This window comes from Anopheles marshallii, chromosome 3 (genome assembly GCF_943734725.1).
Source record: "Anopheles marshallii chromosome 3, idAnoMarsDA_429_01, whole genome shotgun sequence".
In the NCBI taxonomy this organism is placed as follows: domain Eukaryota; kingdom Metazoa; phylum Arthropoda; class Insecta; order Diptera; family Culicidae; genus Anopheles; species Anopheles marshallii.
Genome location: NC_071327.1, coordinates 18,359,368 through 18,385,966, shown reverse-complemented (window position 1 = coordinate 18,385,966; position 26,599 = coordinate 18,359,368). Strand labels below are relative to the sequence as shown.

Here is a 26,599-nt window from a genome sequence, read left to right as displayed (position 1 = left end):
TTTTAATGTTAACTTAATTTTATTCGTGCACCCTGGTGGCAACATTAAACGTTTTTTCCGATCCTTTACGATCGTGCAGGGGAGGAATAAAAAAAGACATGACCGAAGAAAAGAAGCCAGCGGACTCAACCATACACCGCGGGGTGTGTGTGTTGAGCACACGCACGCGCGCGCACGTCGCGTAAATAATGTGAATTTAAAAAGCCTAGAGGTTGTAGTAGAAGCATAATAACAACAAAAGAAGAACCATCGCCAACGATCAAGAAACACGTTGTGAAGACGATCATCTTCACGCACCGCCACCGTGTGCGAGAAGCCGATGACGAAGTTCAAGGTTGGCAAGTTAATATCATTTGCTACGGAATTTTCGATTTTCTCCACTGAGGTGGTAGGCACCTCGGGATAGGACAGAAATACCTCTGGCTGAAACCAAAGTTTGCTTATTCGCTATAATAAAACACACGAATATTGTGGTTCAACTGATAGAAGACGATAGAAAACCCACCCTAAAGGAGGTGTCCTCTTCGGCGGTGTTGAGAAACTTCCCGTCCCCGGATGGAACTTTCGCAACATCCTCCAAAAACGCGTGTGTACAAACAACGCAACGTGCTCTAATGAAGCTGTCGATCGAGTTGATGCACGAATTATTAGCATATCGGGCGATTAGGACCGGGCTGTTGCAACGCTGCATGCCACGGTACCGTTTTGTTCGCTACCGTCAATAGACAGAAGCATTTTGACACATTCAGCAAACCCTCGCACCCAGCAAGGGCCAACCGGGCATGAAGATTATCCGTGAGATAATCTTGCAGAGACAAAAGGCCTGCGAACGTGGACCAACTGGAAGGGCGTACCAGCAATGGGTGACGATCGCTCCCGCTAAACGTGGGCCAAGCGGTTGGGTTAAAAATCGATTAGCGACTCGATTTGGTGGAAGGAAGCGGCCGAGCGGCAAGGTGGAACAGGCCGGGGGGCTTTGGAGTTTTTTTTGTTGCACAGCAAGAACCTCAGGGAAGCATTGTGCCCGTCCTCCGGGTGGTCATAGTGAATCAAAACCCTTTACAAACTTTACATTTTTTGTTCCCCACGGCTGCCGAGTGACTTTAACGATCGTACCGGTGAGAACTTTGTTTTTTGTTCTTCGCCCCGTACAGTGTTTGAGACGGTGAGGGAGATGTATGATGATGCTTCGGGCAGAGCGTGCAGCAGCTATTGTGTGTGCATATGACATTGCGAGATGCGTTTGGTACAGGTTGCGTAAAAAAAAATACCTAAAACCCGCTCAGCCAATGTTTGTCGTTTATCGACCAAAAGGGAGGGGTTCGTCGCTTGCTTCTCATGCAGTCTTTCGATTGCGAGTAAAACACGCAAACGCCGAAGAAGAATGTCGTCGTTCGACGGGTGTTAATGAGAGGATTTCGTGCCGTCTGTCAGCATCTTCAGCCTCTGTGTCTTTTGTTTCGTGTTCGTGGTTTTAATCGGTTGTCCTCCCTTCCTCCTTTTGCTTTCCCAGATGAACCATCGAACGAGGGCCCTGGTGGGGCTGCTGTGCATAGTGGGCCTGGCGACGGGTCAACTCAACCAAAGCTACCGTCCGGAGTTCTTCTCGCCCGGTCAAGGCTTCCAGTCGGCGTCGGCGCAGATCTCGAGCAGTAATGTCCAGCAGTTTAAGCGTCAGGCTCCCGGTGGTGGCGGTGCGGGTGGTGCCGATGTCATACCGCATGACCAGAAGAAGCAAACCACCTTCTGGTGGGTGGCACCGGACACCCCGTTCAAGGCTACTAAAATCGGTGGTGGTGTCCAGCATCCGCCCGGTACGGATGGTGAGGATGGTGCGGCTGGTGGTGCGGGTGCCGTAGCGGGTGCGGCGGTCGGTGCTGGTGGCGTGGCCGGCGGTACCGTGTCCCAGACGGCGTTCCAAGCGTCGGCCGCGCGTACTGCGACGGGCCAGGCGGGACAAGCGTTTGGGGCCGGCGGTACCACCACGTCCATCCAGTCGTCGACCGCTTCGCGTACGATCGGCACACAAACGCAAGGGTTCCAGGGGGCGGGTGTGGCAACGGGTGGGGTCGCCGGTACACTCGGTGGAACGCGCACGAGCATCAGGAAGAGCTCGACCAGCAGCACGTTCGGGACGCAGGCAGGTGTCGCCCAGCCCGCTGTCATAGCCGGCAGCTCGCGAACCACTTCGTCCACTTCCAACACGCAGGTGAACACGGGCACGGTACAGCCCGGCGTTGGTGCCGGCGGTATCCAGACGTCCACCATCATCCGACAGTCGAAAACGCAAACGACGACCGGTGTCGCGCCCGTTCCGGTTCCCGCTCCACCACCACCGACCACCTCCATCCAGAGCACGACGACCGGCGTGCGCACGGACACGATCACCTCGAACGTTAACAGCCCGGTGCCACGAACTACCGTGGACATTACTAAACAGACTAACGTAGATACGCAGCGTACCAATACTATCCAAACTAACCTCTATCCGGGCCAGCCGGGCAGTACTTCCACCTCGTCGGTCGTGGGGACCGCCACCAGGACGACCGGAGTAACACCAAGTAACGCTTTTGCTCTCCTTTCTATCCTTCCGCTAATATCCGTTTCAATTTTCAGCTTACGTTTCGAGATAGAGACCTCGACAAGTTAGTGTGCAGTAGCGCGTAGGATTAATCGATAACGAAGTAGTTTGCATGCCGTAGATTAGACAAAAACCTGTGGCTTTTGATGTCTCAATTTCTTCCCTCGCCTATCTTTCTGCTTCGATTTGTAGTGTACAGTTTTGCTCGCGTCTGTCTGCTTTTTACGTTTTTTGTATTGATTTAGCTTTGTAGAGTTTAGCGAACCAGTCGAGACTAGCGAAAGTAGCGCCTTCCATGTTTGCGAAAACTAATGGTCCAATTTGTATCACGTCCAGATAACTATGGCGGTACGGCCGTTACGAAGACGCAGGAGCGTACCAACGGTGGCATCACCAGCCAGGTCATAACCACAGGCACGATCACGCGGCCATTCTTCAAGAAAACCACACTGACGTCCGACGGGTATAACTATCCCGTCCCGGAAACGATTCCGTGCTACGAACCCAACAAAATCTGTGCCCCGAATCAGTTCTGTGTCGATGGTGTCGTCGATGAGTCTCAGCTGAACCTGTTCAACACGAACAATCAGGTAGGTGGGATGGGGTTTTTTTTTGGAAAGAATGTAGCTTTCTCATACTGGAGACATCCTTGGAGATGGAAGTAGACAAGCGGGCAATAACGGCATGTCATAAATAACAAGCTGTCGGAGGGACAGTTTTAGTGACGAAGTGATTCGAACCAGAACGTGCGTGATGCGCAACGACACGACTCCGGGAGAGCGGCATTCGCCGTTCGAATCGAAATGGTAATTTGAAGGAATTATTCAACCGACGACGCTCGCGACACATACCTTGAGAAATGCGCGCACGGTATAGGTTACGCTGGAGGAAGGTGGCGATAGTGTCGGCTGATGTAGATGATTGATGAAGTGCGTTTAATCGCGTCGGCTGCGGAGTGGAATTCCACTCTGCACTCGATTATTGTTTTGCGTGCTAGTGACATTTGACAGTGGACGCAGCGTAAACGTCACCGTGTACTACTAAAGGAACACTCTGACTGGGAAGATGTCACTTTCGATTGTATTTTTTTTCTCTACGCTATTTCTACTAACCTCATCTCGTCGCTTGTTGTGTTAGTAGGCCAATGGATCGATTACGTCGAAATCGTAATAGCCACAATGGTACCCCATGGCTTGGTCAACTCAATGACTGTTTTGGGCACCTTCCGGGTGATGAATCGTCGATTAAACTTTCACTTTTAAATGTACTGCTGCTGCTGTCGCTACAATTCTTCATCCCCGAATGAAGTTTGAAGATGAAGTCCCCGAACACGAAGTACAACCATGTGACACAAATTGAGCAGTTTGTGTCGCTGCTTAATGCCTTGAAGCAAAAGCTATTCACCCTGCACGTTGAATGTGATCATTAGCCTCCATCGGAGTTACTTATTGAAATGTCATCACAACAGTATCCTGCTAGAACGCCGTGCGGGGCGTGACATTTCGCCGGTCGGCGAGAGGGCGCAACATTTTTTCATTCCAAAGTGAACCTTCAGTTCAGAGTGATGGCGTGTGCACTAATCGTGCAAAGGATGGAACGCACCTAATGGACGTGGAAAAAGCTCTCTCTATCTCTCTCTCGTTATGATTAATAATTTCATAATTGACATCGCTTCATCGGTGCGGTTTGGTCGATCAATCGATTCGAAAAGATTGATCTTCATGCGGGATGACCTAATTCGGTCCGGCCAGGTCAAATACCGCATCGAATCCACATCCACATCTCCCCGCGTCGTGTAACGCAGGCAGATAGCTTACCTATCCACCCCGACTATTATTGATAGGATATCATCTAAATTGTCGTGTTTTGTGATATAACATCACTACGTCCGTTTGGTGCGAGGGTACGGCAACGGTGGGCAAGTAACGGCGTTCATCCCACAACAAAAACACCAAACCCGAGTGACATATCAATAAAGCGGAATGCGCGAAATGTGACACGCCGTCAACGCATTTTTTGGGTTGCCGTGTTCCTGTGCCGCATCTAAAATTAACAGCCCAATCAGACGCGCGCCCGCATGCCGTCGTTTGTCGCGTAGTCGGTGTTACCTTTTTGGACGCTCGCAGCTCTTTTGGCAGATCGCCACGAGTTACTGTCTGGGGGCCGGGTGCTTGTTTTGGAATGTTGTTTTCGGCTAAAGATACAGTTTTCGAAAACCACGTCTCTTTCATTTCGTTACCGCACCGAACGAGCTACCAGCGTCGCTGGTGATGAGCCCGTGTGCGGGTGTCGGAAAAAGGGGGGGCTCTCTCAAATCGAATGCAAAACATCCGTCGAAATAGTTCACGCAATCTCGGACACGTAGCTCACGGTGTTAAATAAATTGGTTTCGCGCGACTATGGGCGCACGTGCCTGCGGATATTCGGGGAAAATAGCCAGCGCAAGTGACAGATGAATGTGAAGTTGCGAACGTACGTTATATGAAGGTAGTTGGCGGTCACGTTGCGCTTGTCGGCAGGTTCATTTGCTGGAAGTGGATGGCAATTTGTTACCAATTTGTTGTTGCATGTCTCTGTGAGAAACATTTCATCCCATCCTTCTTGTGCGTAGTACAAGTTCCTGGTTTGGCACCACAAACACGGCGGTGGAAAATTTATTCCACAATCTTTATCTAATAACGGTCACAGTAACGACATTGCAATTCATCGAAAGTACCACCGATCTCACATATCTTGTACCGCCAATCAAGCGGCGTGTCATCACCAGTGCTACATTGCGATCACAATTTGCATCCTTATTGCATAATGCACCTCTGCGCGCCGCACAATTTGTCATTCAAATGAAGCAACCTTGCCATTTCTGCAGCAAAAAAAGCAAAAAACCGTACCGTCCAGGGTGCATCCCGCCAAAAGCCCACGGGGGTGGGGTGAATTATTGCCAGCGAAACAGAAGCCGCCGGTACCGGTACCGTGAAGCGAATCGGCACCATCGGGGGCTAGTTGCCAATGCGCAACGGTAATTAAAATGGAATCATCGAGCGATAAATTTGCAACCGATGAACATTCCACCGATCGCCGAAGGGGTGAAAAACAGGCACCTGAATATATCACCCCGTGGGTTTGTGGTCGATCCGACGACACCGCAGCCATTTGACGATGGTTTATGCGTGCGTTCCATCGAACACGGGGAGACGACGAGCGTGTGTCCATCCCGCTGGGAATTAATCTAACATCGGTGCCCAACACCTCCGGACCATCTTCCCCAACCGCCCAACGCACCCCACAAGCACCAGAGGTCACCCATGTGTGGTTGCAGAGGAAGCTTTAATGGCGCTACTACTGCTAACGCCACTAGAACAGTTGTGGCAGACGCGCGAAAGGTTAAACATGAGTGCCATTTAAATCGCTTTTAAATCATCCAATCGCTCAGCGGGCTGATTAAAGCGTATCGCCGATCACTTGGCGATCACCGGGCGACGAACGGCGCACGGCGGACATTCACCTGTCGTTAGAGAGTGAAACTTCTGCAACACCGTTAGCGTGTTCCATTCGGTGCGGATGGTTCGCTCGTATGCGCTGGGCCGGTAGGGATGCTACCGAGAAGGCGAATGCGTGTGCAGGGTTAGCTTGTCACACGACGACGTCGTGGGCCAAAAGGTGGTTTATCAGATGGTGTATTCGTTCGTATTCGACCGATTGTATCGTGGACATGCATTTTTGCATGCTGTTTGCAACACGATGATGCATAACTGAGAAACACAGCAAGAAGAAAACAAAAAATTACAACGTAAACAAATCTCCTGACTCGTTGCACCACCGCCCGCCCTACAACACGCGAGCGTGTGAAGTACTGCTGTGGGAGAAATGTTCGAATGCATCGTTCGAATGCTTCACGAGATGCAGTGTGTGGAGTTGCGGTGCGCAATGCGCAACTGCAGCGGTAGAATTTTCGGGTTCGAAACGCCGGGTGCCCTTATACCTAAGCGGCGTGTGGCCATGGATATTAATGATGCTATTGCATGCCAACCGTTGGTTGCTGTGTGTGCATCAAATGTTTCTTTTTGTGCAAACAGGCCCACACGGACGCAGAACCAACACACGCATAGGACGGAAGTGGATTAACATTTTAGCGTAGATAATGAGTAGATTATCTTCGTGTTTCTTTGTGTTGCGATTTATCCAAAGCGTTGGGATTAGTGTTGGCATTGGGAGGGTGTGTTTGCAGGAAAACCTTTCCATCCAGGTCGGATAGCTACTGAAGCAGGGATGGGAAGTGCGTTAGGTTGCTACAGCCGTTCCACAGGTGTTCCATTGCGAGAGCTATTAAAATAAGACCTTTAGCCAAAAATTCCAATGCCAGAATGACATAGTTCAGCCGGTTGGGACTATTGGAAGGATTTTGAGTTAACCCTTATAGGTGCTGTACCGTCTGCCACTCATAGCGTTGATGTCACCTCGATAAACCAATCACTTCCTGATTGCGAAATTATGGATCAATCATAGCATCTCAACCTTCACCGAGATCGATGTCAACAAATTATGGCGGTTGGCATAACTGATAGACCGATCTGTACCGCCAGATTCGTCATCATCTGGTGGCCGCTCCTAACCATCTGCACGTTTTCTGCTCGTTACCGCGCAGGGTGCGTCTTTGGTACAGAACATTTGAATCTCAACCACGCGGCCTAATGTATGCAAAGCGTGAGTGCGTACGCACCTGCTTGTTTGAAGAATTCCCACCATCGCATAAATATTCATTTGGAGGTCCATTCTTCCTCACCTCATTGTATTTGGGTGTTCGTGCCCCGGTGCGACACGAAGCATTAGTCAAACACCATTATTTACATCACCACCCGAAGGGAGAATGCGTGTGCAGAACAGTCACACACGCCGTACCGTGTTTGCCCATCTCCTAGAACGTATGATAATGCTTCGGTTTTGCTTATATTTCAGGAATTTCTTTCGTTTTTGGGAGGTTTTGTTTCAAAGCACTTACGTTTTCGACGATGTTTTGTTTTTTGCTTATCCTTCACAGAACTGCAACTCCGCCACCGAGCAGTGCTGTAGGATTCAGCCAACGCCAGCCACGCGCTGTCCCGACGACAACTACGTCTGCGTATCGCCCGACTTATGCAACAATGGCCTGCTGAACTTCGATGCACAGAATGCCATCTCCACGAGACAACCGGTAAGTCGAACTGGGCGCTGTTCTCCACCGCCACAAATATGCCAGATAGCGGGGGACTCTTTCATGGAAGTTGGGTCCACTTTACCGTGCCACCGCCCGAGTACCCGGTGGCTCCACAAGCTGTCAGCTAGCCGTGTTATCCAATAGCTGGTGCCGGGGGTATGTCTTCCTGTCTTACTTAATGGTGGCACCATTTCGACAGGAGAAGGGATATTGCTCTGCATGCGAATGTCGAACGTCCCCAGACGGCCTTGCCGAACGCTGGCTGACTTTTCACCTCGTCCGGCAGTACGATGAAAGCTTCCGCTCGAGGAACAGGGCATGCAGTGGGCAGGCAACGCCAGCGTGCCCACCGTATGGAGGCTCCAACAACAATCGCTTTCCTTTGCTTTTGGTCACTTTTCTGGGGACTTGGCTGTTGTTTCGGCGAAGGAATCTTGTTACACTTCTTCCCGGGCATGGTGTCCTCTGCTGTAGGTCATTTCCAATCGCTTTGCTTGAGGATTGGAGGGTTTTTAACCCTCTATCATCACGCTCTGCCAGCTGGCCGGCTTGGTTTGGTGCACAACCGCATGGAAGCTGGGGTGTGAAACGTTTTATGTATAGTTGCTTTCATTTTTCATTTGCGCCGCGCTTACTTGACGATTGGCGATCAAGTAGCGATCACTCGACATCCTGTGAACGTGATCGAGAGAAAGTGTGGAATAGTGCGGGGATGGTGCAACGGGCAGGGAGCGGAGACGATGGCGACTCCTACGATATAATTGCGATCGACCCAATGGCGATTGCGTAATGGGGGTCTCTCGAGACCTTTCTTTAGTGTTGCTTTTGTTCCTATCCTTCCTTCAACTCAACCTCCCATCAGCGCGCTCCTCTCCTACGTTCGCATCCTTTTAGTGGTACCTTCCACCGTGACCTACGAAGCGTGTTGCGCAGGATCAGTCCAACATTGAACAGCTCCCAAAAAACCCAGCACTGTCCCAGCCGACAGCGATATCGACATGTTGATAGTGAACTATTAAACGAGCCGGAAAGACGTGAAGGAAAAGGAAGCGAAAACCACCACGCAACACAAAACAGCACGGTGCAAGGATTCGGGTGTTTATATGCCGCTGGCGTAACGTTCATTTACCCCCGCCAAAAGGATGGGAGATGAGATGGGACGACGAGACGTCCTCCCGGCGTTACGTAACATGGCTGCCCTGCCGATGTTTGGGGTGTCTTTGTTGCGGGGTCGATTTCGGGTTTCGGTCACTCACCCACCCACCCGGGATAGTTTTCCGCGGGGGGACGAACCGGTAGCCACGGTCGGCGTCATCGCGCTCCAACGGTTGGAGACGTGGAGCATCATCTGCAGGGCACCGTTCCGCGATGACGTCAAAGGTATTCCTGAGCGATGGCGTAATCGCAGGTTGAGCACGCGTGCGCTTTCGCATGTGTGTTTTTTCTTCTTGCATTTTTTGTGTGTGTGTTTTTGGGAAGTAGCACGCGAATACCATCACGAGGGTACTGTGCAAACAACTGGTGAGGGTGCGAAACGGCACAAAACCTAACGCAAAATCACAGGTGCTGACGCGGGCTGAGGTGACGAAGATGAGATGCTGATGATGCTAGTGCGCCGCGTTCGCTGGCGGTGTTGTCATAACCTTGACTTTCGGTGCTGGTCGGGGTGCTGCGTTAGTGTGTAGAAGAGTGTGTTCATTCGCATTGCTCTCGTCCTCTGCGTTCCCTCTTTCGGGGTGGGTAGAGTTCGGTGCGAAAGCATCATCATTTGCACTAGTAGGCGAAATAAAGCGTTAAGTACATTGTGCAGGTGTACTTCCTGCTCCCACCTACCCAGTAGCGAAAGGTGGGAAGCGCTCTCGGAGTGATGTACTTAGAGACTCCCTCTAGCGGTAATTGCTGGAAGCACTGCGGAAGGTAGGTGCAACACAGCTGTTGACTTTCAAAAATGCCAAGGTATCGCATCGGTTTAGCAGTTTGCTGTAGAGAGGTGGCAATAGACAAGCCGTAGCAAGGGTACCGGAGGGCTTATCTTGCTTGCCCGCACCACCCGACGGTGCGGAATCTTTTTTTCGGACAGTTTAATCTCAAAACTATTCGCCTGCCCAAAATAGCAAGGTTAATGTTGTTTGCTAAATTTTGCGGAGGTTTGCCACCGCCACCCGTCTCGGGAGCATCTGTTGTGGAGCCATTTACACCACCATCATTAGTGGGCAAAGAGCACGCGTTTTAATGTCGATATTTCTCTCGATATTCTCTCAGCGCGATAAACGTCGGATCGATAATGACCGATCGATCGGTGCTGACGGTCGAATTGGCGGGCGATTCGTTATCGTCCTCGCGGTGTTCAGTGTCAAAGGTGACAAATGTGGATGGGGAAACTTGTGCGTTGTGGTTTTGCCGGCGGGATTTGATTTGGGTGCCGCCACCTCGCAATCAGTTGGTTTGATGGTGGTTTATTTTGGAAGACGGTCAAATCTGAAGGTTAGATCGACTCGACGGTCCTTTTGCCTGCCCGCCTCGTATGCGAGGTAAGGATAGCTTGTTTGAGGTGATTATGGTCGCTTAATAGGTGATTATTAGGCTACGTGTTAGGTGCCGTCTGTCAAGGACTTACCGTGAGGATTTGTTGGCAAACAAGCTGTGCGAGAGATACGGCGAGCTGGAAGTAGGTTTGTTTTTGTGGAATATGTGGTGTGCGATTGCATGCTTATGCAACGGCCGATGTAAGGCTACCAGTCAAAGTGAGTTTTGCGGTCGGTTGAAGCGCAAGCTTTCAATATATTAATTGAAAATGAGAAATTTCAACCACATCCCTCAACCAATGCGCCGAACCAGAAAAGAAAACGTTGATAAAAAACTGCCCAAATATGAGGCAAAAACCGCAAACGAAAACGCAACCAGCGACTGTTCGCTGAAATTAAATCGTCAATTCATATCCTCGCTTCGATCGGGCGATCTTGTCGTGGCGTTGTTGTTTTCCCATGCCCAGCATCCCCATCCTGCACGTGGTGTTTTATTTTATCGATCGGTGCTCGCATGGTTTGGGACCGGTACCACCTTTAGTACCGGTTGTACGCCCCTGCGTTATTCCACTTCATTAAGTTGTAATTGATGAAAATTAAGCAAAAGCATTCGAACACAATGCAAAACGCGATCGACGAGTGAGCGGAGTGTGTGAATTTCGGTGGTGCAATGAGTGCAATGTTGTTGTTGTTGTTCGCTGATGTCGTTGCTTCGCTGTGTTACAAATGATGTGGGCTTAATGACAACTATTAAGCGTTATTTGGCTGCCTCCGGACAGATGGATTGCGATGAAGTTGATTGAACGATTCGTTGCACGGGTGCGCATTAACTTTATTTACTTCCTGCACTGTATGCAGAGAGAAAGGTTATGAAGGTTTTTTGTTTTTCGTTAAAGACAATTATTCAATAATGGTTGAGTTGAAGAATGAGCAACATTCAGCAATCAAGCACCATTATGAAGAGGCTCAAGTTCAAGATCGTTGCGAATCACTTTCAGTTTCAACACTTTCCCTACTTTCGACGAATGTAAATAAGCAGTTCCAAGGTTTCCCCTTTTGACCGCTGGTGGCCATTCCGCAGTCTCCTGTTACACCACGATGACCCCTTTTTTGCAGAAAAGGTTAGATTTGTTCAGTCGTTTTTGTTAGTTGCAATTTCACACACGAAGGACACCGCGGTGCCGACACCACCAGAAAGTAATTGTACATGCAATCCCACATTCAGTAGTCCCATGATGATGATTTCATCGTGACGATTGCCTATTCCTAGGTGTATAGCCTCGGCTTGATACCGTTGGGCGACGGAAAGGCTTTCACGTATGTTGCCGTGGTGCCGTGACCGGGATGACCTGCGGATGGGTGTGGATTGTGATTTGCAACATCGATTTGAATTGGATGCGACCGACCCCGAAGGTCAGTGTGGAGAGAAAGAAAACGGGACAGATTTCTTCTTGTACCCTCCGTACCAACACCGGCAGTGACTTTCGATTTCATCTTAGAAAACCAACTCCTGCAAGGGGGTTGGATGTGCCCAGTGGAAACGGCAGAAAGTCCCACTGACCAAGAAACGGTTGACTCGTTTCTTGTTTGGATTGGCATTTCATTATGCACATGCGAATGTGAGGGCTGTTACTTTTCTTCACTGCAGCATGGTACCCTGCCGACCGTCCGGCCGCTTTCATTGCAGATGGCCCCCGGGTTCATGTAGCTCACGGGGGAGCCAGGTCAACAGTCCCGCGGGTCCGCGGGTGATGAGCGGATGAAGTGAATCGATCGGTGATGCAGTTTGCAGTTCGAATGATCGCGCGGCATCATATTGCACAATATCGCCAGAAGACGAGGAACAGAAAACGAGCGCGCAAACAGCGTACAGTCAGGGCCGAGTGAGTGCAGCGTGTGCAAGATGTCGTTGCCCGTTAATCCGTCCACGATTCGGTCGATTGCGGCAACCGCTTGTTTTCTTCTTTTATTAGGATTACTGGAGAGTTCGGACGCACCGGCTAGGGAGGGGGTGGGGACTTTATTTTTACACGCACGCAGCGGGTCGTAGGATCGAATGATTTGCATCTTCCCAGCGGATCGACAGCCGCCAATGATCGGACGGATCGGCCGAGCGCGGGTGGACGTTAAGATGTGGATGAGCGCAAAATTAGGTTTACGGCTGTGGTTAAGCTGGTTGCGCAACTCATTTGTCTAAATGTCAGAGTTAATTTCTTGGACAAATTCGCTCCGTATGTGTAGGTGCGTGTGATTAAACCCTACCCCACACATGTGATGTGATTCGCGATGGAAAGGCAAAATTTGCTGTCGTTTTTCACATTCCTTTCGGACGTTATCAATAATTACATCTCATCCATGTTAGAACACACCGGATTGATGCTTTGTTTTCTAAAGCGATTAACCATCAAAGATACCGGCCCGGTGTCGACTACTTCCATTACATTTTTCATCAATTGCTCCGAATCACGCTAATGACGGTGGCGGCATAACACCTTCCCAGCTCGGTACTGCCTCGCTCACACCACATTCTGAATGTGCATCGGAGAATGAATCGCGGCACACGAGTAGAATAATTTGAACCCGGATCCGTTCAATTGTCTACCGGTGGGTTGATCGGGTGGGGTTGCCACGATGCACCGAGCGGGTGGTTTGAGGCAGTAATTGAATTGCGAAAATCGCTGAGAAATCACGGAGGCAGGAAGCTCGATTGCAATCTCCCATTCGGAGGACAGGATGGGTGCTGAAACCGTTAGACCAAAACCGAGTGGCGTCCGCAGTCGTCCAGCGGTTGAGTTTAGGCATAGAAGCGTAAACGGAACTGGTAAATTTCTGTGTTTTTTTTTATTCCATGAACAAGACCCGCTTGTCAATACGGTTATGATGATCTTCCTGTCATAAAGTGCCACCGGGCCACTGTCGAGTGGCAGTGAAGTCAGCAATTAGTCATTTGAGCAATCGGCAATGCGGACCGTTTATGATCCTCCAAAAAAGCAAAGAACAGCAGACACTGCCCACTTGGTTTGCTACTTGACCGAATAATCGTCGGCCTGGGGCTTCTGACGCAGACACATCCGGGTTCGTCGCTTGTCGCTGTGAACGAGATCGGAAATCTTTCGATAGAACGAACAGCACGTGCTTCGGCGTTGTTTATTTACGTTGAAAGATTTTGATGATATGGATATTATATAAATCATTACGTTTTGAGCAGAATCGTTTTCTAAAGCGTTGTATTATACGACTTGAAAAAATTATCCACAGCGTGTAAAAAAAAAATGCTGCGAAGGTTTTAAGTGGTAACGGCAGCTTTAAGTTTTATCCTCGGATTAGAGCATCACGGCTTTGTCGCAGAGACGCTCAATGCTATACCATTTTGGCTGCCGCAAACGAAAGCAAAAACCGCGCGATCAAATTATGCAAATGATGACCAGGGACTAATTATAACCGAGTTTTGTGAGTTTTGTGGTTTCGCGATCGATTGGAGATTGGTGAAATAGGCTGCACCTTTTTGTGGTTGTTTGCGCACGCAAAAAATCCTGCCACGTTTTTGTGTGTCATTTTCGGTTTCTGACCGAATTCCTTAAATGATTACGATTTTATTGCTAGCCTCCCGTATGGGTAGACCGTATTTCGTTGTTGTTTTTTTTTGCTACTTGCAAGGGAATAGCAACGATTTTCAAACAATAAACACTCACTCGCTCGAAAATGCGCGCTATACATCGCTGGTGAACTTATTGTCCCGGTTCGGTCCATTTCTCAGGGCTTGATCTCGGGTTGCATAATGAGACTGACGATCGAGGGAGTCATTAATCAAGTTTCGCATGATATACAATCGGCCCAATGTGCTGCTACCGGAGGGAAACGATGCGTTGCATTCAAGTTTCCTTCGCGCTTGTAGTTGCTTCCTCCGGCTGACCGATACGTTATGATTCTTCCATACAATTGTTATTCTCGTACAAAAATGAATTGTTTCACTTTTGAACAGTATATAACAGCAATATCTAAGACCATTCTTTATACCCCAAGAGAGTAAATACAAAATGCTTCTTAGTAGCATTTGCTTAAAATGTAACAATTTATACATTCTGAAATCAATAAGCAATCACCAACGGATAATAAATAGTAGCCATTAACCTCACACTATTAATTAATACCTGTAAGCTATTCCACTACCATCGGAGCGCAATTAGGCACTGCAGGCGTGAAAGAGTGTACCACGTTTGTCACCTTTGACCGGTTACCTGCACCTGCGCAGATTGATACTTTGTTGCACCAGGATGCTCAGTTACGCCTCCGAAGCCTTCTGTACCGATCGCTATCAGCCGGGCGTGCAATCGTATTCCCGTTTGGAGCATCTAAACGATCCAATCTCGAATTCCTCCGAAGCGCATTCGGAGGCTACAAAAAACTTTGAGCAATCGATGGGAGTTTGCCTTAACGCTAGTGGTGGCTATTGTGTGTTGGATTGGTTTGCTCATTCCGCACACGTCCCATCGTTGATTGGGGATCTCACGGAATGCAACTGGCCCGAGTGTGTGTGTGTGCTGATGGCGGTGTTGATTCTAATCAGTTAATTAAGTACACACGGTACAAGACAATGCGCATGTCGAATTAATGACGTACGGTGTCGGACCGAGACTGTGCAAGTCTACCGTCTGCCCCAAGCTTTTCCTCGTATCGGAATATCGGTGGGAAAATATCGCAGTAATTCGCCAACCGTAGGTTAAATTCAAATTGATTACAACGATTCTTCTAGTAAATATTTTGTATATATACTCTTCTTAAACATCATAAAGTTTTGGAACAGGATTGAATAGTAATACGACATGATGAAGGACTTCCTCTCGATTCGGATCGTAAATAACAAACCTTCCCCTAATCCCGTAACCGATCGAATTGGTCGAACCATTGCCGAAGATTGTCGATCAGTTTTACGAGCAAATAATGAAGCAAGGGCTTCATTTTTTGGCGGTTCGTTCTTGAATCACTAATCAAGCGTTACGAATGAATATTCAAATGAGCTCGGTGTTTGCCTTCGTAGCAAATCAGTTTACAAATCCTCGTCCCAAAGCTTGTATGGTGGGGTGAATGGTTTCGCACCTGACGGCATATCTTAAGCGTCCCTTAGTAGCCCTTGGGTGGGCATAGGAATTCCGCTGGCAATCTGTTTGTTAAACTGTCGTTTTGTCGAACGATTCGTTAGCAAAGCGCTTGATGAGGAATTTTATTTTATGCCAATCGGACGGCGTCGTTTGGCGATAGCATACAACCATTCAAACAGGCTAATCCTTTGTGTTGTGATTCGTTTACCCACTGTACGATAACAACACTGGACTATTTGTCCTTATACGAATGCCACAAGGTACACGGTGTACATAAAAAAAAATCACAGATAAAAGAAGTTTGCAAAGCATTCAAAACAACAGTCCCGTGCATGATAGTGAGCAATGTTTACTCACATAGTTCACACATATTCTCTGCTTCCGCAAATGGGCTGAAGTGCAGCACACGGCATGAAGAAAAGTTCACATTGCTCATCAAAGTAATCATCGGGCGAAGTATCCGCAGACGGTCAGTACATACAACAGCATTCCCCCGTAAGCGACCAAGCAAACAGAAGACTTCAACGATCGTACAAGTGACGAGCGTATCCTCTGTCGATCGTGTTTCGCAAGCCGATGCAAACGAGTGCAGAAAATGTACTCTGTTTAGATAGCAAGCTCCATAAATGAGGAGCATGTTTTAAAACAAACGAAAGTAGAACCGCGAAATGTGCACTCAAATATACGAGTTTGAGCACCAAAGTGTCGCACAATGTTAGTCGAAGCGGGACAATTATTTTGGCACACTTTTTCGGTCCTCGCCCAAATGGTCGGCTCTTGCTTGGCCCTTGTGGAACCGGTTTTTTATGCATCCTATGACTAGAGCCGCAGGTGACATTCCAAGCGATTGGACCAAAGAAATAGGCAAAAAAAATCGGTGCCAGGTGACAAATCTTTACCGCTGACAGCACACAAAACCCATTACCACTCATATTAAGGGTAAACTAATATCGTACATCGTAGCGAGCTCGGTTGAATGTCATAGCGATTCCGTCTGGCACAAAAGGGGAAGGAAAATGTGAACCAGTGTGCCGGACCGTGGTAGATGATCTCTAAACGCTAGCGGCTGGAGAGCCGCACGCAAAACCCCATTAAGCGGATGCTTCACAAACCATGCTCGGCCGTACCGTTCCTGGCTGTGGGGCACCTTCTTCGTGCTGCAGTACGTTGCTGATCGACAGCTAGCTGCCAGGCGCCGTTTCTTGCACCTCGAGCAGAGCCTCATTAGGTATGCCGCCTACGCGCCAAGCACGCGCTTGCACGGAGTTGTGTCTAACAAGGTTAAACTGGTAAAGCGAGCAACATGGGGAGAGAGAGAGCGGGAGATGCGCCTCGAAAGCAGATGGAGAAGGACAAAAAGGCAAATGATGAAAATCAAATTTGATGTCAGAAAGTACGCTAATCCCACGTAAATTGGGTGCTTCCGTCAATGATTTTATTGCTTAATTCGGTTGCATGGTAATGACTCACTGTTGTCGGCGGAAGATCGCATCGCACAAGTGGCGGTACGTGATTCATAATAAGAATTTTTGAGTCGTGTTTTGATTGAGCCATCGGCCAAATTTGGTGACGTTAGGAAGCATAATTGGGTGGATGTTTATTACACTTTAGACGAGGTTTTTTTTTCTCCCCATGAAAGGGCCTTGTATGTGTATCGTATGTAGTTGTACCATGTGACTCTATGGGCTGTAATAGCATTTGTCATCATGACCTTACCGATGATGATAAAATTATAGATTGTTTGACAAAGAAATATATGAGACAACATAGTTTGAGACAAGGGCGTGTAATAGAGGACGCTTAAGTGCATGATCAACTTCCAGGTTCGTCAAAGATTCTTCTGTCCCTGAAAGCATGCCCCTAAAACGATAATAGTATTTGTGAACCAGACCATATGCATGGTACAGTCACGAATCAATGGTACTCGGCAGACCTATTTTCCAGACACTGAGGAATTACGTTATGAGAGTTTAATTGTTGCAAGTGTTGGGGATTCGACTGGTGCCCTAAAAGTTCCTTGATATCACCACTTATCGACTAGTTTCTTCTTAACGTAGATATTAAACCATGTAATAGAATTCAAAGGTCTTAAAGACATCTTCGTCTATCTCAAATCATGTTGAGGTATGAGGTGGGACTTATCATCACCTTGTACTGGACCTGAAACCTGCACAAGATGCAATGGTTGGATGACCGATTGCATCACAATTTAAACAGAGCATTAATCCTTGATGAATATCCTTACGGCTCTTTATATGTACAGCCAGAACAACTCTTGCCCTATCCCTCTCGATGACCTTTTGAACCTGTACGACCAAATACCCCGGGATACCAACCAGCACCTTACAATTTCGACCCCGATTTCGATTGACATGAAAGCCTATAAATTTCGCTGTCGATCCAACGAATTGTTTATCGATTTGTAACAACTTGCAACGGCGCAAAGCCACCCCGAAAAGGATGGTTCAAAACAAAACAACAGCAAAGCCATGGCACGGTTATCATCACTCCGCGAGGTTTGGACACCACAGGACCGACAAAAATCGGCTGGGAAATGCACATAAATTACAGGCGTTATGTCAATGCGCACCGGAGCGCAGAGTGTGTGTAATTGTTTTGGGATCCTTTTTTTTTGGGTGGTTTCGATTTTGATACAGAAACATGCTGCTCGCGATGGTGGTTCGCCTCGGGGGTAAGGCACGAAAAGGGTTCGCAACAATCAATGGGTAAGGGTCGGTGGTTCGCTCAGAACCACAATTACGTAGCCGTCCATCGTTGAGTTATTAAGCCGTTGAGTGGAGCGGAGCTATATTGGGAAGCGGAACCGTTCGGACAGTTTATGCTTTGATATGCTTGTACGCGAGAAGGGCGCGAAGCAACGAAGTTCAACGCGGTAGGAACGCGGATGGATCTTATCCAATTCACAAATTGGTCCTCCCGCCCGGTGACACATGACCGGGCACGAAGAATGTGGTTTTTTGGCAAGCTTTTTTTTTAATATGTGTATGTGCCAATTTGGTTCGTTGCTGTCACAACACACTGCCGAAAGTGTGTGTGTGTTTTTTTTTTTCCTTCACTTCACACTTGATTTTGTGAATTTTCTTCCCCGTGGAACCGATCACCGGTTTAACTAGGAACGATCGTTCGCGCTTTCCTATGCGCGAAACCGGTTTATCATGCCCGGTTCGAGAGTTTAGAGGGAAGGAAGAATTCACGCTCTCTGTCCCGGTTATTGTCTCCGCAACAGGTGACCATTGGTTAGCTTTCGGTGGTTTTTTTTTGTCTGTTGTCAGGCTCACTTCTTGCATTCCGCCGGGTAACTTCCTTTTCACTGATTTCGTTACGTTAACGGCGGAGGAAAGTAAAAAAAAGGGAACACGCGAATAAAGAGGAATTGTTTCCTTATGTGCATGAGCTATCTCTCTTTCCCTCGCGAGATAAAGAGTCAAGTGATAGTGATAAGTTATCACCAGTGCTGCTAGTAAGGCGAGAAGGTAATTCCGAACGGTGTCCTCTTATGCAACGTTAACCCGTAAATTGCACTAGAAAGCTGGGTCACTATTTGCTGTGGGAACCGAGACAATGTTGTTATCTGGTACAGTTGGACTGGACTGCAAGAGCACTCTCATAAATATTCACCATTTTATTCACTAAATAACGCATTGGAATGTGTCACCCTTAATGAATCATCATGCGCCTCCATCGTGGCAATGAATGGCACTGGTTGTGACGATTGTCCGAAAGAAAACCGTTCCCCACGCGATAGCACTAGCGATCGTCGACCTTTGATTAATTTTTTGACTAGCAAAAAATAAAAAAAAAACAACCCCCGGCAAAAAGGTGCCAAACAGGTACAGGGTGACAGTGTTTATGGCCGTACATGGTGTCTGGCAAGTTTCAACTAGTTAAACGCACAGTTTGTGGCTAGGATTCCTAAATCAACGACGTTAATTAAATTATACAACATTGAGCCAAAGCGAGAAGCCGGGGGAACGTTTGGGGGTGAATTTGTTGCAAATTAGTTGTCCAATGGCATAGAAACGTGTAATGTTGGCGGGTGTTTAAGTGGCAATTTTAAGATTGCTTCGCTCTGCCCAAAAGTTCCTTGAAACGAACCTCTTTTTTTTTTCGCAAACAAATTTAGCTTGCGCTTGGAAAGTGCTAGCAAATTTCACGGCCTGTTTTATGGCACCTTCTCTTCTCGGTGCTCTAGATTTTACTTATTTGTGTATATTTTTTATTGATCATAAAGCCGTTTTTTTACATCCGCCATTAGGCGACAAGAAAATTTGGGTGTTGCGATACGGAGAGACAGAGAGATTGCTCGATAAGCCGGTTAGTAGATCAGGCGCCACCTCGTGGGAGGTGAATTGAATGCGTCGAAATGGTTAGAAAGCAAGAAACACCGACAAAAGGATCACCCTGCCAGTGGGACGGGACATTAAGAAATGGAAAGCTTAGCGTAAAGCTTAATTTACGATCCCTAATTGAATGTGGTTCAATGATATTAGAGACAGAGATGCTATAAAACAAACCCTCGTTGTGTTACATAAAACAAGTTTTTGTTTGACATTTCCATACTATAAATTAACTAGACGGCTAGTAGTGTGGCCGCATCCAGCTTTAAACCACTCCTGACACAACGAACCAAGGGAGTCACTGTGAGAACCTTGAAACGCAACCATCTAATGAGTTGTTTCGATGCACTTTATTAACCACACAAAAGCACCCCATGACGTCCACAAGGTCAGTGTGGTGTCAGTGTGTCGGTGGTCAAATTTATGGTTGCCCTTAAACCAACCCACTCCATCACGGCGAAGACACGAAAACGTGTGGCGCGTACGGTGTTTCTAGTGTCTAATTTGCTTCCTCTCCCGGCGGTACTGCAGAAAACTTGTCGCAGTACGCAACCCCGCGTGACTTAGGACGTCGACGTGAAGATGTTTTGATGGATGTTGTGTTTTTTTTAATGTTCTTTCGCGTTCCACCCGTTCGGTGTGGTAAGAAAGTCATGTTTATGTAGTTGGTTTTTTTTTTATTGTTTTCGTTTCGTTTTTATCGTCCTTCGCGTTTTCGTGGTGCAACACTGTTTGCCGTTGAAGATGTTTCGCCTCGTCTAAGCGGAGATCCCGGGGACCGTTGTCACGTGCGTTGCTCCAGTAGCAATAACCGTCTTGTACCAGCGCTGGTAGTTCAAAGAACATTCCTTCCACCGAAAAGTTGCGTGGCGACGGAATCTTCACCCTGAATGAGTCTTTGGTGCTGTCGGTCAAGAACCAATCTGTCCAATAAATCTCCTGAGATGGCAGAACATCAGCAGCGCCGCGGTGGAAAACAAAACCCCACACTCGCCCTCCGGTTGATGCTTCTGTCACGCGCAGGATTTGTCTGAACTCGTAAAAGTGGCAAACAAGTGGCATACCAAAGCTAACCGACCGAACCGACGTTGTCGCGGCCTGTAAATCAAGCGGCAAGCCACACGGGATCGTCCCCACAAAACACCCCCGACGTTGAAGGGCCCGCTGATCGCGGAATCGATCGCAGCACCGCTGGTGATGCTGTCAACTGATTGTGTTCTCTGGCGACCGCTGTCGGTTGACATTTGTTTACGGTCGGTACGCAACTGTGTCAATGGCAAATGGTTGCGCCAAACCAGCGAACCGGGCTAGCAGTGTGGCTTAATTTGAAGCACATCATAACCATATTGGAAAACGCGGTACGATCGGTGAACATCCGTACGGCCGCGCTGTACGTATTTGGTGGGTCTTGGGTTGTTTTGCGGATTGTCATAAATTCTAACGCGGAGCAGCGTTTTATGTTTCACCGAGAGCACCCGGATCCACGCTTACGGCGAAGATCGCGAGTTGCTCCGCGCCATCCCTTCGATGAGGTGGATAAGAACACCAGCAGATGTTGACGATTTGTCTCTTTAGTGTTTGGCGGGTTCTTCTGCTGGGCTTCCTGCGCCGCGCTGCTACTAGCCCTTCCACTTTCTAAGCAATCAAATAAATGAGAAACGATTAGCATACGATTTGCATACATCAAGTTGGCTGAATGGTTTCGATAACACGGATCGGACCAACCAGGATGTAGTAGGCACAGCTTTAAAACAGGAAAGCTCTTTTGCTATGGAAATTGCCGCCCAAAATTCGAGGAATTTCCAACCGCAGCCAGAACCCAGAACGTCCGACACATGCTCCGGGTCGAAGATTTGACAGTTTGCCATGGCAACCAATCGTAGCTGCAATCAAATATTTATCTTTCCCTTCCGCGCGGTGCTTGTTTGACGTCCTTTTGTTTGACGAATTGGCCGTTTGTTCAGCGATTTGTCTCGCCAAACATTGACAGTGGCTACCGGTTGTCCACATGTGGTGTGTGCTGGTTCGTGGCATATGCGACGACATTGTGTGTGCGCGTCGTCCCGGCACTTGAAATGGGTCAATATTTTTCTATTACACAAAATCGATGACCCATCGAAAGCGGGTCGGATAAGAGTCCCACCGGGCGGGATGACACCGATCGATACCGGTTGTTATCGCTATCCACCAGACACACGAACCAAGGTGGCAACGTTTGCTGGACGATCATTTATTTGCCGATCGTGATCATGGGCCCGTTTTGCTCAGTTTTGTGTGTGTTTTTTTGTCTTTGGTTTTATTTTCCTTTGCATCACGAACCTCACCGGTCAGCCTCAGCCAAAACCGTGCTTGACTCAATCGGGAGAGGGATTATGTAAAAAATGGGCAAAACTGCGTAGCAAGCGAAAAAAAAACCATCACACAATATGATTTCTTCTCGCCCGTAAAACCGTGACCGAAAGGGAAAAGCGAAAGAATTCAGCCGAAACGAGTCGCGCGGGTCGCGCCACGATTATGCGCACGTTCAAGACTGACCTACCAACCACTACTGGGCCCACCATACATCCGGGATTGGTCCGGTTTGGTTTTTCTGTGGGCTTCTTTGATTTTGTGAGCTTTTTGGTGGCGTTTTGCCGTCTGTGGCCTAGCATTGTTATCGTGGAGGAGGGGGAGAGGCGGGGAGGGGGTTTCCTTTCCCGCTCTCTCCCGGGCGACATGGAACCGACAGTGAACCGGCCGATCAGGACCCACACCGCCGGGGCGCCGGTTGGAAAGGGTTAACCTGGAGCGCTGCAAAACGGTTGTCGGGTTTTTGCGCGTCACAAACTCCCGGCCGCGAATGGGAAGGAGTGAGCAAATTCGCAAGGATTACGAAATGTTCACTGATAAGCGCGTGTGGCGAACGGAGGGTGTAGCGGGCTGCGCTGCATGTCGGGACACTTGTCCTGGTGAGGAAGCAGGCTTGTATGAAGTTACAAAGCCCGTACCCTTTGGCCGGACGAATCCTCTACCACGCGTTCTTCATTTATGACAGCTGACATCTGACACCCGGTTGCCGCGCACGAACGGTGGATTAAAGCACACAGTTGTCGGTCGCTTAGTTTGAGCCGATGTTTCTCGGCTACCGTAGCGTGCCGTGGTTGGGGGGCTTAATTCGCCGAAGCCAAAAAGGCCATTTGCGCGTACGTTAACGCGAAGGTTGCTGGCAAATGTGTAAGGCTGGTAGCAATTAATTATGCACAGTCGCTTAGCTGCTGGGCATGCTGAAGATGATGCTTGTCGAGTGTTTCGTTGGCTGAACAGTGAACAACCTCCGTTCGGTTTATGGGCACTGAGCAGTGATCCTCGTCACCATTAGCCGACCATCTCCAATTTTGGATAAGAGCATGCTTTAGAGATGCCTCAAGAAGTTCGCCTGAGGATGATCACCAGATGTTGTGTTGCTTAAGAACGACCCATCTCAGCACATCGAGCGTTAATCCATCCATAAACCAAGATCGCCAAGCCCCATTCGTCTTCGCTGGAGGAACAAACGAAAAAATAAGAAGAGTTTTTCGATTATGGACAACGCATTCTAAGCAGCGCGTCCTCCACAACACCGAAGGCTGAAGGATGATTAATTGGGCAAAATCATTTGCAAAAGTGATCGATCGCTACGGTGAAGGACTTGGTCGGACGGTTTGGGCCAGATGGTGCCTTGCTGGTCGGGAGGCTATATTTATAAATCAATTTACCCACGGCCGACGACAGTTCCTAGCGGGACGTCCAGCCATGTGTGTTCTTGAGGCGTCGTATTTGAGATCAATCATTCCACCTACTGCTGCAGCTTCACGCTTAACCGTTCTTACCGATTCTCTTCCATTCCATTTGCAGACTGGCGAATGTTACGCACCGGAAGTATGCTGCAAACAGCAATCCCTGCTGTCGCAGTCGACCGTCCTGACGAACGAAGGTTACGTCGTTAAGGTACCGGAAAATCAGTACCTCCCACCGGAGGGTCAAAACACCGTCACAAACATTCAAACCGCACCACCCCCACCACCACCCACTACACCTCGCCCACCACCCACCACTACACGCTATGTACCGCCACCCACGACCACACGCTATGTGCCACCACCGACCACCACGCGGTACGTGCCACCACCAACCACCACCCGGTACGTGTCACCGCCCACGACGACGCGCTACTTCCCACCACCGACCACCACCCGTCCACCATTCCGCGGCGACGAGTACATCCCACCCAGGGAGGAGGTACCGGCTTCATCCAATGATGACCCTAACAAGATCAGACCTCCACAGGACGAGCTGCCAAACCCGGCCAACGAAACGCCGGTCGTCATCCGGCCGACCACCCAGCGCCCATTCCAACCACCACGCCCGCCGGGTCCGGAAGCGCCACCGCCGCTGCCCCCGGTAGGATGTTCGGCCGCGATGAACTGCACCGAGGAGGAGTACTGCTCCTCAACCGGTGTCATCTCGAAGACGCCCGTTGTGCTGACGGAAGAGCAGAAGCTGTTCCGCGTCCCGGTGACCGCCTGCCGCAACTTGGAGCGTGGCTTTACCGGTGTGTGCTGTCGTGATCCGGACTACGTTGATCCGTGGCCGGTCGGTCAGCTTGGACAGTACAATCCAGAAATTCTCGGCTTCGACGATGGTTCGTACAAACCGAACGGTAATGGAAATGGTAACGGTAACGGCAACGGCAATGGACGCCGTCCGGGCGAACCAATTCAGGCATCGCCGTCACAGGTAACGTCCACACAATCGTTTGCACCGAACCAGTTCGTCAGCCAGACGGCCTCAGTGACACAGTCGAAAACGCAGTACGATCGGGGCGTAACAGCGTCCGCTTCCTTCCAGTCCACCGTCGGCCAGCGGGTCAATGCCGTACCGTCCGGTTTGCAGTTTACCAACAGTGGCAACACACGGTTCCGCCCGTTCCAGAACCAACGATCGGAGAGCACGTTCGCTAAGCCGCAACAGTGTGCCCCGAGAAACTATGTAAGTATACTGCGACCGCTAGGCCACTCGGGTCAGGTGAATTATGACGCCGGAGAATGCTCAACACCGGACAAACGATGGTGGAGGACGGGTCAGTTGTCAATGTCACGCTCAAAACGACCGTCTTTTTTAGTTGGGGGAGAGACAGAGTGCTCCCCGTTGACAAACCGTTTACACATCGCGGTCGACGGTTCAGGTCAATGGATTTATGGGTGCCATAAATGAATCTGAGCTTTGAAGCGAGAGTCCCATCTGGGGACTTGCTCCCTGTCCGACCCGATCATAATAATATGCTAATGCATCGGTACTCAATGGAATATTACGATTTGACCGTATATCATCCGTCTTCGCGTCTAGTCCACGGAGTAGCTATTGAAGTGGTCGTAAAAATTGATTCTAATTGTCATCCGATGTGTCTGTTTAATAGGTTGCTTTTGTTGCCGAGAGACGAATCTTTGTGACTTATTATCAATAAGCTCGCCTACTTAATGTCTTTATAAGTGGAGCAACGTGTAATTTGTTGTTGGAGTTGTTAATGTCTTACCATTTGCTTCTGCAGAATACGCAACCACGCGGTGCAGGACCTTTGGGCACTGGATTCGGTGAGTTCCCGTGGCAGGCAATGGTGCTGCTGGAGACCAACAAGACTCTGCTGTGCGGTGGAGCTATCATTTCCGATAACACCGTCGTAACTGCTGCCAACTGTGTTTACGGGTAAGAACAGCTCACCAACACCCGCAAAATCTCGCGTTTTTCGGAGATATTAATCGACACCCGGCTATTTGCAGACTTAACCCACGAACGATCCAAATCAAGGGAGGCGAATGGCGTCTTGGAGTTGACGCGGAACCAAAGACATTCCAGATCGTGCGTGTGAAGGACATCGTGTACCATCCGGCGTACAACCCGACCACACTGAACTACGACGTAGCCATGCTGGTGCTGGAGGATCGTCTACGATTCGACACGCACATCGGTGCTATCTGTCTGGACGAGAACGATGTAGTGCCGAGTGCTTCGTACGAGAACTGTGTAACCACCGGTTGGGGCAAGGAAGTGCTTAAGAGTAAGTGTTTCAAATCACACCAATTGACGCGTTGGAGATCCGTTGCTTACATCCGCTAATGCTAACATCTCATCCACAGTTCACATCCAAAATGCACTGATGCAACAGATGTCGATCTCGTTGCTGTCGGAAGCGGAAAGCCAAAGCCAGCTGCAGAGGAACGGATTCGCACCGGAATCGCACATCTGTGGCAAACCGTCGGGTGATGCGTGTGAGGTTGATGTAGGCAGTGCGCTGGCTTGTGCCGATACGAGCGGTACCTACTACCTGAAGGGTGTCTATTCAGCCGACAATGGTTGCAACCGTCCGGATCAGATCGTTTCGTTCTCGAACATCGATGTGCAGTGGATCAAGCAGGCGCTGAAAAACCCGAACCAGTTTATCACCCCGGTTCCGAACTATCAGACCGCAGCCAACAGTCCACAGGTGACGCGAGTACAGCTCCAGTCCACTCAGGGCCCGGCGTACAACAACAAGTACCTGCCACCGTACTAGAGACGGAGTTTAGCGACACGGCAGAAGCAAAGCACCAACACCAACTAATTAACATCCAGTGATAGTACATACGAACACACAACTGCACGGTAGCAGATCCCGTAGCAGGACGTGCAATCCGTGCAACAACAAAGCATTACATACCATTCCACACGTAACAACCGTCACCTGCATCATGATTACACGCGCATTACATTGATGAAAAAAAAAAACACATTTTACACTAGAACATTAATGAATGCAAACAAACACACACACACACACACTGACACACACA

At 49.0% G+C, this 26,599-nt stretch overlaps 1 protein-coding gene across 1 annotated transcript; it reads left to right on the top strand.

Annotated features, from left to right (window-relative positions):
• The first annotated feature begins 1,513 nt into the window (after nt 1–1,513).
• On the top strand, nt 1,514–26,322 carry LOC128713924 (inactive serine protease scarface-like). Its single transcript, XM_053808796.1, has 7 exons — nt 1,514–2,561; nt 2,918–3,171; nt 7,617–7,769; nt 23,628–24,761; nt 25,321–25,475; nt 25,550–25,827; nt 25,907–26,322. Exons 1-7 carry the CDS (start codon nt 1,514–1,516, stop codon nt 26,320–26,322), a joined length of 3,438 nt encoding a protein of 1,145 aa, XP_053664771.1.
• Nucleotides 26,323–26,599: the final 277 nt, after the last annotated feature.

Excerpts from the sequence above, each read along its gene's own strand:
- LOC128713924 (XM_053808796.1), top strand. The coding sequence starts at position 1,514 with ATGAACCATCGAACGAGGGCCCTGGTGGGGCTGCTGTGCATAGTGGGC. Across the intron at positions 7,770-23,627 it reads CCATCTCCACGAGACAACCG|ACTGGCGAATGTTACGCACC; the intron begins GTAAGTCGAACT and ends TTCCATTTGCAG. Across the intron at positions 25,828-25,906 it reads GGGCAAGGAAGTGCTTAAGA|TTCACATCCAAAATGCACTG; the intron begins GTAAGTGTTTCA and ends TCTCATCCACAG.